Source organism: Ptiloglossa arizonensis, chromosome 4, assembly GCF_051014685.1.
Source record: "Ptiloglossa arizonensis isolate GNS036 chromosome 4, iyPtiAriz1_principal, whole genome shotgun sequence".
Classification (NCBI taxonomy): Eukaryota; Metazoa; Arthropoda; class Insecta; order Hymenoptera; family Colletidae; genus Ptiloglossa; species Ptiloglossa arizonensis.
In genome coordinates, this window is record NC_135051.1 from 20,755,456 (window position 1) to 20,773,177 (window position 17,722).

A 17,722-nucleotide genomic window follows, 5' to 3' on the forward strand; every position below is an offset into this window, starting at 1 on the left:
TGACAAAATTATTTTGATTTATCTAGGTTTGTAATTCTTCAAAAGACATATAAAAAATTTATATAAACATAGATACTATAGATAAAATTATGTGTAGGATTATAACAAAAGCTTTATGAAAGCAAGTAATTTAAGCTACATTAAACACATATTTGGTATATGTCTGTAATTTGAATCGTTTCTGTTGAACACAACATAAATTTTATGTTTTAAAATCAATTGCTTTTACCAATATCTATATTTTTTTATACAATCATTTCCCAGATCTACAACTACTAAGTGATTGTGAGGTAGTACTGCAATACCTGAAGGACGTCGTAGTTTTGAACTATGTGAATCAATTTCAGTTAAAATATTACCTCCTCCTAATTTTAATACTTGGATTACACTGCGACCTTTATCAGTACGAGTTCCGAGTATTCTGCCATCTGCATCAACAGCTAAACCTCCATAAGCGCCTTTTCCTATAACATATAAAAAGTAGAAAATATCTTAAATTATATTTTTTAAATTTGATCAATATATAAATGTGGTAGGATATTATAAAACTGAAATTTACCTTTCCCATCTGAGTATATTTCTTCAGAAAAGTCTCCTTTTGCCGAAAAAACTTGAATACAGCTATCAGCGACTACAATTTCACCATTAGGTCCAACAGTAACAGCTCTAATTAAATTGAATGTACTTTTCTTTCCAACCTATTAATAAACAGATTTTTAGAAAATGTGTATACATAACATACACATTAACAATATACAAATGTAATGTTGAATTTAAAAAATTTAAGTATTATCCAACCTGGAAAAGAATTTTGCCATCAGAATCAAACACAAAAACACAACTTTGACCATTGTCAGCAACAAGTATGTGTCCATAATTTCTGTCTACTGCAACATCAATTGGTTCCTGGGTAGCAAAGTTACTAATGTGATTAATAAGTAATAAAATTACTGACAAATTCATAATTATTAGAATAAAAAATACTAACTTGAAATGCGTTATGAGAAAAAGATTTAATTGTGTCACCTAACGAGCTCATTTCTGTTACTTCTCGCGTTCTCCAATTAACTACAACAAGACCTTGTTGAGAAATACCGATTCCTGTACAACTACAACCTTCAAGACCTTCGTTAGTTATGTGCCTTTGAAATTCTAAATCACAATTGAGTACCTAGGAATATAACATTATCTATAACAAAATTTGAATGTTTTGATAATTTATAATCTTATACAAATTATAACTTTAAATATTTAGTACCTTAATACGTGAGTTCCCAGTATCCAAAATGTAAATCATGTCATCATCATCAATAGCAACTGCAACTGGTTGACGAAATTCATCTTTTCCATTTCCTTGTCTTCCATATATTTTAATGGGTTCATTATGTTCAGTTGCATCAAAAAATAAAGGACAATCTTTAATAGGCCGCTCGAAAACTGACAATTTTAAGACATAGCGACTTGCAGATGGAGGTCGAAACAGTACTTCATATGTACCATTATCTAAATCTATAATTTTAGTGTCAATACTGGAACTTTGGTTTTCTGAGTGCATACTATCTGCTAACGTTAATTCTGCTGTGATAAGGTCTCCCCCAACATTTCTAGGATGCCCATGGTAATCAACAGTCTCTACTGTTACAGCAGCTTGTAACTTAACTATAGCAGGGTCTTTCAACCTGGCTCTACACAGACCTATTAAAAAATACATACAATTTAATTAAATAATACCCCTTTTTTCATAACCATAATATTAAAAAATATAAATTAATGACGCTTGCATAATGATTAATAACAATTTTGAAGCAGGTACTTTACTGTATTATCAATCCTCAGGATACCTGGCAATGTTGTACTAGAACGTACTCTTCCCAAGTTATTAAGAGCTTCCTCTAATTGAGAAAGAGCATTATTGTGGTTAAATTCAAAAGTAATAAAGGCATTTTCTTTAGGTTCACTAAGCGCTGATGCTGCATCGAGTTGGTCAGATAAACTACCAATTCTCTGTGTAATATTTCGTACTTCAACCTTCAAGAAAATTAAACACATGAATATCTATCCATTTACATCAAATATATGTATAAAATTTCCATGAAACTTATGGTGTTAATAATGTCATACTTGGTATTGTAAACCTTCACATTCTTGTTGTACTTTATTTTTCTCTGCTTCTATGAGAGCATGTTGTTCTTCTAGAACATGCTTTTTATCTCTTGCGGCGGCAGTAACAGCTGCTTGTAATTCTGAACGTCTTCTTTCAAATTTTGCAATAATTTCGGCAAATTCATTATCAACAGCATTCAAACACCTTTCGGTGGAAGCATCCAAACGTTGTAATTCTGTACTTACAGAATCTTGGGCTTGTGTTAACTGAAACCAATAATTTAATTTTAAATATGACTTTACTTTATAAATTTACACTTGCAAAGGACTTAATACTAGATTTTTACCTTGGATATACACTCATTAGCTTTATAAAGCAAAATTTCAGACATTCTTTTTATTGCAATGCTGAAGGGTATAATAGTATGCTCTGTACATCCTGGAGATGTTCCTGCATGATTACCACCAGTGCATACTGTACAAAACACTGTATCACATGTTTCACAAAATAATAATTCCTGATTTATGTGAACTGAACATTTTGGAATAACCTGAAATAATAAGAAAAATTTTATATGTACAATTAATATTACATGTATCAAATATATGTAAGAAGTATTGTTTCAAACCTCTCGTCTCTGCCTAGACATGAGATCAAGAAGTTGATTCACAAGGAAACTAGGTGGTAAAGCAGGAACTCCACCACCAGGAATTGTTATTAACTCTCTGCAAATGGGACATCGGAAGGCACCAGTCTCGCGAGTCTGAGATGCTGCAATTCTTGTCAGGCAATGTAAACATACCTGTATGCACAAGTATATAAGTATTTCATAATTTGATTCTTAGTATAGTAAAAACAATTTTCAGAATAAAAAAATTATCATTTCCATATTATAAATAATTATTATAATACTCACAGTGTGTGAACATGGTAATAATTTAGGGGTATGTTCTCCACCATCATAAACACAAAGACAAGTACCGCATGTTAAAAAACTTTCGTTAAAATCCTCATAGTTTATACTAACTGTCTCCACGAGCATAGAGCTCATGCTGACTATCCTCTCCCCTAGCCGTGTCCTGAAAAAAATAAAAATAAACTCTTCAATCTATGCCATATATTGTGCAACCTAAAATAGCCAAACATTTTACAAATGAATTTTTTAATAAATAGAAGCATAATACAAAATTGGTTCTTTTATAATATAGCTTAAATATAATTTTTCTTTTTTTTCTTTAACAAATTAATTCTATTATTATTATTTTTTACATGCAATATTTAGAAATGTAATAATAAATTACTAATATTTAAAAACATCGAAATATTTATTTATTAATATATTATGCATCGCAAACAAAAAGTAAATTTGAAATTAGAGTGTACTTTTTATTTATTATAGCAACACTTTTAAATAAGACATACTAACTAAAATAATAAATCATACGATAATTTATTTTATTATCATTTAATTGTTATGACGTTGTTGCACTGTTTTTTTCCCAGCTAGGCAAGAATAAATATTATGTGTACAGTGTGTCCGAAAATATTACCGATCTCTGAAAGCGAACGAGTAGACGTATTTTGACGTTCATAGTCTGTTTTGATTTCGCGAGCGTGACAAATGAACGAATACGAAAGATACCTCGTAGTATCGTGCGTATTAAAAGAAGGTATTTTAACAACATTTATGGAATAATAAACTCACTGTATAGCGAAACGCAGTGCCTCCATAATGGAATTAACTCTGTCGTTGTTTTGAGAAATGTATACATCCGTTACATTGCACACGTTTCAGCGGGGTATCTATATAAGCTTGGAATATACCTCGCTTCTTTCGCATAAATTTTCATTACGGAATAAACTGGTCAACACTAACAGGTTCATCGGATAACATTCATGTAAAAAAGGTTTCTTAATTCTATTGTACCGAATATGTAAACGTGAACGCTAAAGTATATTAATATAACAATCAAAACACTGAATTCTCGAGCGCTACAGAAACAAGGAACTTTCTACGTGCAATTCTTTTTTTCCGTTCACGGCATTTCCATATTAAATTACTCGATGCATTCTTTGTTTTTAAATTAACTTCGGTTACTTCTAACAAAAAGGAATATATAAACGTATAAAATGCTATTCGCAAACCCGGCACTCTCTCACAATTTTCGTTGTACAGAAGTCACTAAACACAAAGCATATGCCGACGAGAACTCTTTGTCTATCTTTCTTCCTTGATACCTATTGTCCTCGGCACGGAAATGATCGTTAGGACGAATTCCAGTACTTTAGACGTCTTATTGGACACAAATGTGTTGTCATGTTAAGAATCGAATATAAAAAAAAAAACAAGCGTATCAATTGTTTAAGACATTTTAGTTTCAAGATTGTCTTCGCGAATCCTGGATGTCATTTTGAATGTTTTTCCTGTTTTAAGTGTCACTATCACTCACGATATATTTTTCGATCTTCGTTTGTGTCAACCCGCTTGATACGGTAACAATGACACTGTCGAAATTCGTCGCGTCTCTGTCGCATTTTTCCAAACAAAACACAGCCACGGATCACGACGTGCCGCATCAGCTGCGGAACGCAGCGACTCACGTTTTACAGCTGCGCACGTTCTCGCCTGCATCCGCAGCCGGCACCACTACCAGGGACGAAATGATAGGTATACTATGCGGGTGCCCGCGGCTACAATTCATCGAGATTCATTTCTTCTTTCATTCGTTCAACGTATTTCCGTTAAACTACTCTCGACCAACACATATTCATCCCGTTACGTTATTGAGGAGCTTGTATTTCCAATGTCTCATTTGTTTGCAACGCTACGGTGAAAATGATTTACTATGTTTACAATTTGGTCGAATAGATAAGCATATTTTTGCGGGGAGTATCGTGAATAGATAACACCGTCAAACGCGTCATAATCCGAGTGTGAGTTTCGTATTGTGTTATAATTTATGTAGAATGAACAAACGTAATGTTAAGAATGTTAAAGTAATGATGTAGAATCGTTGGTTGGAAGAAGTTATACAGTTTCGAGCGTTTGTTTTGTATTGTAAGCAAGATGTGCAACAGTTCTGGGATAGCAGTGAATAACACGTCCCTGAGTATTGGCGCACCGTCAAGCGTTTACCACGAGAGCGAGAGGAAGCGTACATGAGAAAGCGGTGATAGAGAAAGAGGGATACACTGGTCTGCTGAAGGGTAAGGAAACGTGCAGCACCAACGGTGGTACAAAGACGGAGAAATGCCTGGTATGCTTGCGCGAGGTACACGGCCATATAGACGCCTGAATTGTCTACTGCGCAGTCGCCCGTTAAAAGGTGTAGCGGCTGATGTGTATACTTTACTTGCATGCACTTGCTACAGCCGGCCCCTCGGACAGCTGTATATTTTCTATAGCCACAAATTTCATGTTTTCGTCAACCCTCTCATCTATATGCGACACCTTACACTATGCAAAACCTGTTCTTTCACTGAGCATTCGGTTTTCCGTTATATCGATGATTATTTTTCTGTATAAATCTAGCGTCCCGTTATAAGAGATATGCTATTTTAACGCGTACCGATAGAAATTACATATAAAGACCAAATTAAATTATATTAAAGTATATATTATTTTTCATCCAATATTCTTTCTTCACGTATCGGTTTACATAGAAATCTTCCGACTAATCGAAGTATCTCTAGACGTTAGAAGCATTAAAGTAAACAAAGAATAACGAATAAACAATAATATTTCTACGAAGTTTAGAAATTAAATGTTGCAAGATTTACAAAAAATCAACTTAAATGCAAACAAGCTATTGGAATGTATTCTAACGGGGAGTACAAACGCATATTTTTATCGCCATTTTTATCAACCCCTGAAACGCGAGTCACGTATCGCCGTATAAATTGTGTAAATGTTATATAGTGCGTGTGTGTCTGTGGATACGTGTCCTTGCGTGTCTCTTAGAGAAGCTTGTCACATACTCACATGAATGGACAGCAGATCATGAAGCTTCCTTTGATAAATTCAGATGATAATTTATTTTTATACCGGGAATGTATCGGCGCGATATATTATTTATGGCGTCACAAGGATTTTACACAGGCGTAGTGTGCACACTAACAAAGCGTCATGTGTAACAATTCGAGTGCGACGAGATTCACGGTACAGTGGGTCTGTTTAGAACAGCATCTTCCGACAAACTATATTCAAGATAGCTCGAGATATCGATGCATAATAAAACACATGTATTCCTTTTAGTTACACACGTATGTCAACACCGTATAACTCTGAGGCGTAGAAGTGACCACATCGATGTAAACAGACGTGTTCTCAGGTTTTATTTTACGACCTCTGTCACACTTCACGAATGTAAACAATAGATCTGGCGTATACTAATGCATCCCCGATACATGTCACGAACCGAAACCGTATTAGTGTTGTATCACACCCACAGCCATATCGAGTGTATAGTGTGTTTATCAGTGCGTTAACCCTCGTCAATTTTACGGTCGATAAATATTACGATTTCGGTTGCTGTTCTTCATATGCGTGTTCCTGCCGTGTATAACGTTTTACGTTCGGTTCGATTATTCTCGTGAATAGAATCCGCATAGAACACGATTCGTGGCGATGACCATTCCGTTTCCACGCGGAAATACGAAAACAATTATCGAGCCGCGTCTTCTTGTTTCTTGTACCACACGCACAATAGTTTTACCACTCTCGATACAATCCCCCGTGTGCAGTTTCCATCGCGCTCGTATTTCTCCCGTATATGCTCCTAGAGTGACACTGTAGTGTAGACACGAGAGACAAGGATGGCAATATCGATTTCAGACGATGTACGTTAAGCTCCAGCAGGTGGCACGGCCACCAGTCTTCGTCTTACACGCCACGGTTGTTTTTATCGCAAAATGACACAAACAGCCGCGGCAGTGAGAAATTCGTGAGGCACGGGAACCAGGGGATGAAAACACACCCTCGAAGCTGTCCTTGCCCGTGCGCGCATGCGCGCCGCGATTTAGGTCATGTGTTACTTGACAGATGAACACTAGCCGTATACATTGCAGGGTTTTCCACGTTGTATCGTGCCAAATACCGCGCCGATTTCGTTACGAATTTTCTCGAAAATTTTATTTAAGCGGACACGATTCTCAATCGTAGGCACGATGCGACTCGAGTGCTGGCAACGAGGTCGTGAAATAGACGAGGTTTTTAAACGTTGACGAGGTCGGGGTGGCAGCGTGCATCCTTGGCCCCAATGTTGGCAATCTTTGAATAAGTGGTAACAGTGGTGTAGCCAGAAGGGTTTGCATAGGTGTCGTAATCTTCCTAAGATTCGATTCGCACGGAACGATCTTTATCACGATTAATTGCACTCCTTTCCACGGGATCGCGTTCGTTCAATGATTTTATAATTCAATACCAAGCTTTCCGTGCACCGTTGCGATACCAATTCCCTGCAAGAAACTTCGAAACTTTTATCCCAGGATGCCGTTACTACGTGCAGCATCCTTCTCACTTCTAAAAACGATTTTCGGTGCATGCGGTTCGAACATGCGCAATTAAATTCAGGTCATTCGGCACTTGACCGAAATTCTCGTTCAAGATTCTTTGCTCCTGCCTGATATTAAGGACGTCGTTCGATCCACCAGCTTCTTGCATTATTGCCGAATTGTATTCTACTTCGAATAAATTAACTTATAACTATAGAACTACAGAACTATTGTTAATAACTATAGAAGCGGGACTTAAATTCGAAACTTTTAGTACTTACTAGTCTCGTCAGTATAACATTTCCAAAGGAATATTTTACGTACAGTTATTAAAGGTAAGATCGGTGATGAAATGTAAAAAAAAGAAACACCAGTAGCTACGATACGTAATGTGTATCTATGTACTCGTCGTACGTAATTGCACCCGTGTACATAACGCAGACCCATTTTTTCGCGGGTTAGCGTTACGCACCGCCTAAATGTTCTATCTAATTCTACGCATTAGATACGTGTGACATTAATTCGTGCATACGGGAAGTAAAATTAGTGTCACCTTAAAGCACATTTGCATAAGCGTAGGATGGGCTGTTGCGTGTGCAACTAAACATACGTTACGGGTGTAACGTTGATACGACGAATGTAGAAGAAAAAAAAAAAATATAAAAAACGTGGGTAAGGGAAACGTTTCTTTTTTTTTTTTTTTCTTCTTCTGCAAACCGACTCTTTGAGAACGGAACAATGCAATTTCAGCGGTTATCGTGTTCGGGCACGTTCGTTTAGTCTTTCGTCGAGTATACGGTTCCATTTTGACGACTGGTTCATTGCCGTTTCTTATTTTAATGCACTGCCGGCCAGTAACCAGCCAGTAGGGGAGTTTAATTAGCATCTTTCGTTGGTCGACTGATTTATATGTATGGTACACTTGAGAGAAGTGTTGCACATTTGATACAGCAACGAAGAATGAAATATAAAATTATTTATCGGATCGTTCGATTTAAATAAAATTAAATTAAATGTCTGGTACAATTTGCGCAATATTTGGGAGATTTTTAAGTCTTGGACACCTCGACTTTGCGCGACGAAATCGTGCAAATCAATTTATTTCGAGCAGCGTGTATTCTAACGTTATAAATAAGATTAGCATCAAAATTTTAAACGAGATTCTTCGAGTAGCATTTATTTAATTACGCTCAGAGTACACGGTTCCCGTCTAAAGGCTCTCGTCCTCGGTGTATTTCCTTATCCACTCGATGTAACTGTAGACACGGGTGAAGACATCCGGACGACCTCTCGCGCACGGTATTCCCCAGGATACTACACCGATTTGTTCCTTATCTGCGACCAGAGGACCGCCAGAATCGCCCTGTTCGAAGAATAATAAATAATTCATTAAAACATTTTCGCTTAGGACAATCCTATCCTATCGTTAACCCTTTAGAGTAGACCCTAGTTGTCACCTAATTCAGCGTCCTATTTCCAATCCGGGAGAACTTTGCGGTTTGGAATTCAAATTGGAATTGAAATATTACATTTTTGTAGAGTGTAAACTTATACACGCGAATTGTATAAAAATGTTCCGTTCCAGATTAATTTTACCACTTAGAGGATTTTTTTCCAGGTTTCGGTTTCTGATAGCGAAGAAACATAGAGTGCAAAGAGTGCAAAGCACAACGACGCGAAAGAAACCTCACATCGATATTTTAAAATATCTCTGGAACCTCACCGTTTACCTAAATCCTCCGTATCGGTAGCAACGATAATAATATCGACCACTTGACGACCGTGCTCGAGTTAATTGGGGCAACACACAGACCGACCGTGGATGTGCTTAACGACTAAAGTAACGAGTGAAATAAAAATGGGAATGTAAATTTTAGAGATTCTTCGACACAACCGCCCGTTTTGACCGAAACGTTGAAAACGAACGAAGCGAGGATCGCGAGTCTTAAACCGACCACCGAAGAAATCTCATTCACGTGCAAAGACTCGATTCACGTGTCGGTAGCAGCTCACCGCGCACAGATACGAAATTTAAACAGTCCGACTCGGGGTTTCGTCTCGGATTACGAATAAGTAGATTTCGAGCTTACGAATTGCGCAACACCGTTCCAACAAAGTAGATACGTTCAATTTGATCGCGCTTAAGGGCGCGCCCCGCGCTTAAAGTAATTCTTTCGATCTAGGTGAGCGAGACTCAACGATACTCACTGTTACGCACTTGTCGGTATGGTTCTCGACGGACTGCAAATAAGAAGAAGAAGAAAAAAAAAGAAAAAAAGAAAAGAAAAAAGAAAGAAAAGGAAAAAGAGTGCCGCTTTAGTTGAGGGATCCTTTGACGCGAAAGGGCCCTCTTCTCGAGTGCTCGACTAGACGTGAATGCACTTACGTGACAAGCGCCTTCGCCCCTCTTGTTGAGTGTGCAGATATTGTCGTTGGTGACACGAAAGCTGGCGTTTAAACATTGTTTTTGATCGATCACGCTCAGCTCGATTTGCTGCAATTCGTTCGGCGCCTCGCCGGGATACTTCAACCGAGTGACGGATTCGTTGGGAGTTCAGGGAACGCGATAAGACGGTCGTATGAAACAAAAGAAAGAACATGCAGCTGGAACAAAGTGTCGAGATCGAGAGATCTCATCGATTCGGTACTCGATACCGTTCGAGTATCGTCGACGAGATCGTAATTTCGGACGATACTCACGCTGGTGGTCCCCCAACCGGACAACATGGCGGGGTAATCGGTTTTACTGAAATTCTCGCTGGGTAGAGCGACTGGTTTTACTTTGTCCCCGAAAACGATATCCTTGTTCACCTTGATCAATCCGATATCGTTCCTGATCAACACGGAACTGTATCTCGGGTGACCGATCACCCTTTCGGATTGGTACTCGTCACCCCCCTGGTCCAGGGTGTTGGTACCCAACACCACGGTGATACCGGTGTCGTTGAAACTGAAACGATCAATTGCAGCTGCGAATACGTACACGTGTTGCTCTTATTTCGTAGTGGATGGCTTTGTTGAAACGAACCTCGACACACAGTGAGCAGCCGTCAATATCCACCTGTTATTCAGCAACGATCCACCACAGAAATGACGACTCTTGTAGCGCAGGGAAGCTTGATAAGGGTATTGTCCATCCTCGGCTGTCGAACCACCGACGATCTTCGGTATTTCGTTCGTGGTCGTTGTCGCTGCGCTCAATGATTTCAATTAACCAGATTAAGGGATTATCGTTCGATTAGAGGTGACTCGTCGATACTCGTCTCGTGAAATTATTTTCTCAACGAGTCGTTACAGCTAATCGTGATTCTTCGATCATTGTTCGTAATCAAAAATGGAATAAATAATTACCGGATGCCTCGAGCAACGCGACAGCGGCGAGAATGCAAACGAGCGAGAACATTTTCAAACGTTCGGTTTTCATCTATGGTACACCCACCGCGAGTTAAATATCAATCTGACATACCCTGGAGGTTCGAAGGGTATTTATACCGAGTACCTTCTTAATGTCCGTGGGAATTAAATACACACCTGGCCACCATTTAAATTTGGGTCAGATATTACCTACGAAAAAGCCCATTCCGATGTATCTCACGTTCGCCACGATAGAAACAATGAAAAAACCGCGGTCGAACAGGTGTCCTTATCGTTTAAGAGGAAAACATCGCGGAACGCACAATGTTAATTATGTTAGTTATCTACACATTGCGTCGAAACGTATCTACGACGAGGAATGTTGAACGAAACGTAATCTGGTTAACGATTCATTGTAATAATTACCGTACAATCAAATCGGTAATTATTATTTTTAATTAACCAGCGTACGATAATCGAGATTAACGAATAACGTAAATAACGCGAGTACAATCGTCCCACGTAATTAACTCTTCGGACATTAATCGCGAAGCGATTGTACGTTCGATTGTTGTTCAATTAACCGGTCGATAACAAAGAAGCCGAAGTTAAAGTAATCTTGTATCGAAATATTACAAATTACATTAGATTGTATATGTTTGTATACGATCGTTAATTACCGTTGGTGCAACAAAGTGATCGATCAAAGTTTCTGTGCCCGAACGAGTTTGAAATCGACTCGCGCGAAAACGATCTCTCAAATTTCAATTTCATCTAAAAGTCGATTCATTTTTACGTGTACAGAATCACCTTCTTCTCGGTTCTGCATACCGCGCGTGAGACTTTGTATATAAATACAGGGCGAGGCATCTAAAAGGGCGTGCCTTTACATTTCTGTTGCATGCGTAAACACAAAAGTATCTTTAGACGAAAAGTCGTGCAGTCGGTGGAAATAAATATAATGGAAAAGAAGAATTTTCTCCGGGTGGGGGGTTTCTTTTCTTTTTTTTTCGTCACTTTTCGTAAACACGTGAAACGTAAATAAACGCATTCGTTCGGACGACTCGGTATGCGTGGAATTTTCGTTCCCGACTGATTGAGACGCGTTTAGACAGCGATTCAAAAATGATCGTTCGTATTGTTTCAGCAGGTGAACTGTACGGTTAAAGAAAGGAAAGAAACATGTACAAACAATTATTCAACTTGTCCGATTCGCCTCTTTGTCGATCAATGACTCAAAAGGATATTATTCGGCGCCTTTATTAAACGAGGGCGCAGGACAATTTAAAAAGGCACAAAGCTGCACAATTTATTCCATTGTGACATGACTCACCCTGATTATGTTCCATTCAGAGACGGTGGCTGGGTGATTGGCCTCATTCAAATTGTATAGTAGTGGTAAGGGTCTAATTCTGGCGTCATACTTGAACGCACTGTGCTTTCTGATATTGCTCTTAAATATCACCGTGAAGATTCGGATAAAGGGTACATCGCGACACGCATTACAACGACCACAATGGGAAACGAATTCCTTTTGACGGCTTAATAGAAAATACGGATGCAATCTCTTATCTCGCGCGCGTTGCAACGTCCGAAATATAATTGTGCAGTCGTGTTCGTGCACGTTTTTATCAATAACGTCGGGTCTTCTTCGTTGACTGTCGTCTAACCGGGAATACAATTGTGAACATTTGTCAATGTTCGATTTCGATTGATGAAAACGGGAGAACGATCGATGGAACGAAGTACTTATTAAATGAAATCAAACGGACGATAAATATTGGGAAATTGGACTCGCGTACAGGGAGACTAAATAAAAAAAAAAACAGTCGGACGTGTGGGAAGATGTATTTACGAAATTGGAAAAGAATTGAAATAATTCGAGAGGGTGGTAATTAAGATTGATATTACAACGTTTCGTTTTCTAAACGAGCGCCAAACGAACAGTATGGAAATTAAGGTAAAATTCGAAGGAAGTAGAATTTAATTGTAACGGATGTACATCGATATCACGGATGGTTCGTTATCTTGTCGTTTGTCCGGTTGATACTTTATCTATTAAATAACGGCCGTAGGACAAAGATTTCCCATGGAACGGAACAAGAAACGAACACTCGATGGTTACAACTTGAACTTTCTTTATTTAAATGAATCAGAGGCAATATGAACCGTCGATGCAACGTTGCTTGTACAATGTCAAAGTTAATTTTCCTCGTGCGTTACTTTCCTCGGTTGATTCTCTCGAACAACACAAACGCAATTATCTCCGAGTAGTGCGAACTATGTACTGCGTGTTATTTTAATTAATCAGAACTTGGACGCTGACAAGCGCACGGGTTTCGCAACCGCTCATATTCCCTGTGGCGTGTACGTATAAAATATTCATGTTCTCACAACCAGAAGTTAATAGTCAGAATTGTACCGCTTCGCCCGTGCATACAGTAAATAAATAAAACATAGAAAAAGAAAAACTCGCACGTAACTAATCTCTATACGCCTTGCTTTCGGTCATCAACTAACGCGCTATATATATATATATATATATATATATATACACATACACATATACATACATATACATATACATATATATATACACATATATATATATATATATATATATACACACATATATATATATATATAATTCTTCCGTACCCTTATATAAGTATTTTTTATCGTTTACAAAAGCTACTGTTTCAGTATCACTTGCCGCTGGCCACGCTCTAACGCATGTACGTTTTAAGTAACCGTGTGAAAGTAAATATGGATGTGTATATGTGTTCGTTTGTGACATAATAATTTCGAAATCGCGTGGATCGTTGGCTTACATTTTATCTGTGTGTGTGTGCTTAACATATATATTATAATTATTCACCTTGTACCATATCGAACCGATAAAACTTTATGATTGTCTAATAGTTTGAATAACTATATAATATATATATAAATTACGTTTTACAATTCAAATAGAGTTCTTTACCAATAGTACGGTAGGGGGCGACCGAGTATTTCCGTATGGTGTATTTTTCGTAACACCCGTTACATACATATAGTATAACATCGATAGTACTAAAAATATAAACATTTCTGTTTTTAACTTTAAATCATACAATCATAGTTTAGTCACTAGAGAATACGTACAAAATCAAATGCCAGCACCCCATTTAAGACGACGGACTTATTTCGAATATGCGTAAGCCGTATGTGTGAAATTTTTGTGTCGCTCGAACACACAGATGAAAATACTTTTTCTATTGAAAATACTCTTCACGTAGAAAGTAATGAATGCGTGAAAACAGTTTTTACCGTGTAAATGCTTAAATTACTATAAAAGATACATGTACGTCTATTTTAATTCTTATTTAATTGAACATCGAAAATTGTCTACGAAATGCGTGATAGAACACTCCAGATTGTATGCAATATGTACATGCACATAACGCGTTGTGAAAGGTGGCGATGGAACTTATTTTATAACTTTTATCTTTGATTCGTGATGGACAATTCTACTTAAACAAAAATACTATTTGTTAACAGCCAGTTTATACTATTCTTCTTTTCCATTGAAGTTTATAAAACAGTTAAGAACGTTCAAAATACTTTCATGAATAATGCATACTTTTAAATGCACGTTCACTTAAACATCCGTCTACTTTAATCAATTATGCTCAAGATTAGTCAAGATAAATAAATAAGAATATGTAATATTATTTTATACATCCATGCAAATTTATTCATAGACTATTTTTGCATTTCATAATATGATCAAAATTTATGCGATAAAGTCACTTTGTATTAACATTCGTTTGTTGTAAATGCTGTAGAAAATATATGTATATAGAAGTTTAATACCCAAAATTGCAAATTAATTTAAGATATCAGTAACTTAAAGTCATAATATCACATGGTGCTGCCATCCAATATTGTAGCTGCAGAAATGTGTACAGAAAGATGGCTATGTTACGTTCTAGGCCACAGAACTCCGTCACTTATTGGCTATGAAATATTTAAGTATATTATTCGGTTTTGGTTTACTAGTTGTTGGCCATGAACGAGTGACTTCTCTTTGTATGTCAATGGGTAAAGATTTGAGAACCGCCGCATCAATTTTTGGAGACAATTGCATAGGTGACGAAGGACTGAGTCTAAGATCAGCCATTTCGTTGCTTGGAGATTCTCTACGCCCGCTCAACCATACTTCCAATCTCGTTTTTTTTGGTAAAGGTTCTATCTCATTCAGTAGATCGTCTTCTGCGCATTGATTGTTACCACCTACAGATTTTGAAATTGGAGACGAAGTAGTACTCATCGCGGAACCATCGTTACTATCTTGATTTATACTCATCGGTGATCCAAGACTGACATCGGAAATACCTTCTTCCGAACTTATGTCTAAGACGGATTGAACGGCAACTTGTTTTCGCAAGAAGGACGTAATACTATTTCTTCCAGAAGATCTTTCTTCAAACTTTGTGAAAGCAACTCCTAAAAGAGTTAAGTGGAATGGTTTAGAGACATCAACAGTACGATGAAAAAGTTTCATTGCTAGAGCTAGCATTTTAGCATGATCGTAAACACTAGATTTTGTGGAAGGCAATAGATGTTTCGGTAAAGCGCATTGCCGAGTTTCTCTTTTGCCGGAAGTTGGTTTATTAAAATCATGCTTTCTGACTGTTATTCTCATAGCAATGGGGATTCTTCCATCCTCCATAGCTAATTCTGTCAATCTTCTCAAAAGCCCTCCAAGTCGTGATTCCACTTCTGCTACTAAAGAAACACTCTTAAAACCATCTTCTAAACCTATAGATTGTTTTTTTCCTGTCGGCTTCACGACAGTTTCATCTATTCCTTCTGCATTGTCTTTCAATTTTCTTGCCAAATCAATACCAAGTTTCATTTCCAAATTTTCCAAAGGCGTTTTACGCAAATCGTCCACTGTTTTTATATTATTGGACACTAATAATTGTGTAGTTTTTTGTCCAACACCGGGTATTTTCGACACAGATCCTATTGTAGATAATAACATTGGTCCGCTGCACGGGAATACTAGCGTCTGTTGATTCGGTTTATGCAATGATCCTGCTAGTTTTGCAAGAAGTTTATTGTGTGCTATTCCAGCACTGCATGTGACACGTAACTCTTTATAAATCCGTTTTCTTATTTCTGCTGCAATTTTAGAAGCAATAATTAATCGAGCATGGCAACCACACGGGCATTCTTCTTCGGACGGGCCAAATACTTCACCAACTGGATTCTTATCTTCGATAGAAATACTTATATTTAATTCCGAATCATTTCCAGAATTCATATATTTTTGCACAATAGACGTGACATCCAAAAAGTTATCATCAAAACCTAATCTTTCAACTAAGGGAGTAAATTGATGTAATATCTCCAATATCTTGCCAGAAAAGTGACGATAGTTTGTCAAATCTTCACCATTCACCAGGGCCAGCCCAGGACATAACTGTAAAGCTTCTTGAACGGACATACACTTTTTAATTCCATATTCTCTTGCCACATAGTTGCTTGTCACTACAATATTTTTTTGTTGTACTCCTAATGGTTTACCTTCTAGCTCTGGATGCCTTAGCATCTCCACTTGAGCATAAAAACAGTCAACATCTATGTGAATTATAGTTCTTGGATGTCGTATAATTGTATCAAAATCAATGGAATCCATTGATGTCAGCTTATAAATAATGTAGTACAATATTATACATAGAATCTTTATTACATAAGTTGTCTCGTTTAATATTTTAACATATTATAATCTGTAACAATAATAAGACATAATTAATAATACATTTAGAAAATAGCATCAAATAATTTGCACATAAAACATCTCTAACAATTAGATGCTATTTAATGAGGTTTATTACCTTTCTAAAACACAGATTTAGTTATAAATATATTTTTAAATATCTGATTTTAATTTCATTGATGGCATACATTAACAAAGTATAATTTTCTTCCTACTTTTAATAGGTTTTAACAAAGATTTTTATAAATCGTGAATGTATAGTTATATACTTGTTGATGTGTTCAATTCATATATCTAGAAAATAGGTTAAGTTAAACATACAAAGCATACAAACAGTATGCTCGTTTTCACTTACATATTGCAGTTTATAATCATATAATTCATTGTAATTGTTATTTTGAAACAAATGAAGTTAATACATGTTCGTTACATTACTTTTTTCTTATCATTTATTCTAGCTTTTACCAGATTATAAAGTAAGGTTACCATTATTTAGTATTCATTAGGGATGTATGTTGTCGCACAGCTATGTAGAATATTTACGTACAAATGTATTTTTATTCTCCAGAAACCCGTTAGGTCATTGGATAGACATTAAAAATGTAGTTGTTATTATTAAAAACACTAATGTTTCACTTGTGAAATACGCGCCAACTCTTCATAAGTTTCATCGAAGTTATATGTTTTTTACGGCTGACGAGTTTCGCTGGTAACACGAAACAAAATTATCGTAAAAACTAAACAGAAACTTGTTTATAAACTGTAATGCGACTAATTTATTTTTCACATGGTAGCCATGTTTTTGAATTGTCATAGATATCTTCATATATACATATTTATTGCACCCTAAAATTTGGTGCATACTAATGTTCTAAGTTAGATACACGCATAGTTATTTTATGATGCAAGTACATTTTTCCACTAGAAAGTAACATATATGTACATAATGGTTCACTTTCATTATAACCCTAGGTAACAACAGCCAATAGTATTTAAGGGAAAAT

General features: G+C 36.7%; 3 protein-coding genes across 7 annotated transcripts; all 3 read right to left on the bottom strand.

Annotated features, from left to right (window-relative positions):
• Positions 1–6,954, bottom strand: LOC143145200 (tripartite motif-containing protein 2). 3 transcript variants are annotated; one of them, XM_076308350.1, is made up of 11 exons: positions 6,087–6,954; positions 3,021–3,183; positions 2,733–2,906; positions 2,451–2,654; positions 2,122–2,370; positions 1,842–2,028; positions 1,259–1,695; positions 989–1,171; positions 799–906; positions 560–698; positions 1–464 (listed from the first exon to the last, which is right to left on the bottom strand). In XM_076308350.1, the coding sequence occupies exons 1-11, from the start codon at positions 6,104–6,106 to the stop codon at positions 226–228; spliced, it is 2,103 nt and encodes a 700-aa protein (XP_076164465.1). In that variant the 5' UTR covers positions 6,107–6,954; the 3' UTR covers positions 1–225. The 3 variants fall into 3 exon arrangements, with proteins under 3 accessions (XP_076164465.1, XP_076164464.1, XP_076164466.1); XM_076308349.1 differs by lacking the exon at positions 6,087–6,954 and adding an exon at positions 3,810–4,697; XM_076308351.1 differs by lacking the exon at positions 6,087–6,954 and adding an exon at positions 4,555–4,644.
• Positions 6,955–8,661: 1,707 nt separating this feature from the next.
• LOC143145202 (chymotrypsin-2-like) lies at positions 8,662–12,422 on the bottom strand. The gene is made up of 5 exons (XM_076308355.1): positions 12,285–12,422; positions 10,626–10,788; positions 10,298–10,547; positions 9,984–10,121; positions 8,662–8,960 (listed from the first exon to the last, which is right to left on the bottom strand). The coding sequence occupies exons 1-5, from the start codon at positions 12,298–12,300 to the stop codon at positions 8,808–8,810; spliced, it is 720 nt and encodes a 239-aa protein (XP_076164470.1). The 5' UTR covers positions 12,301–12,422; the 3' UTR covers positions 8,662–8,807.
• A 2,239-nt stretch (positions 12,423–14,661) lies between these two features.
• Poli (DNA polymerase iota) lies at positions 14,662–17,525 on the bottom strand. 3 transcript variants are annotated; one of them, XM_076308352.1, is made up of 3 exons: positions 17,205–17,525; positions 16,837–17,012; positions 14,662–16,728 (listed from the first exon to the last, which is right to left on the bottom strand). In XM_076308352.1, exon 3 carries the CDS (start codon positions 16,635–16,637, stop codon positions 14,940–14,942), a length of 1,698 nt encoding a protein of 565 aa, XP_076164467.1. In that variant the 5' UTR covers positions 16,638–16,728; positions 16,837–17,012; positions 17,205–17,525; the 3' UTR covers positions 14,662–14,939. The 3 variants fall into 3 exon arrangements, with proteins under 3 accessions (XP_076164467.1, XP_076164469.1, XP_076164468.1); XM_076308354.1 differs by lacking the exon at positions 16,837–17,012 and having other exon boundaries at positions 17,266–17,525; XM_076308353.1 differs by lacking the exon at positions 16,837–17,012.
• Between the last annotated feature and the right edge of the window lie 197 nt (positions 17,526–17,722).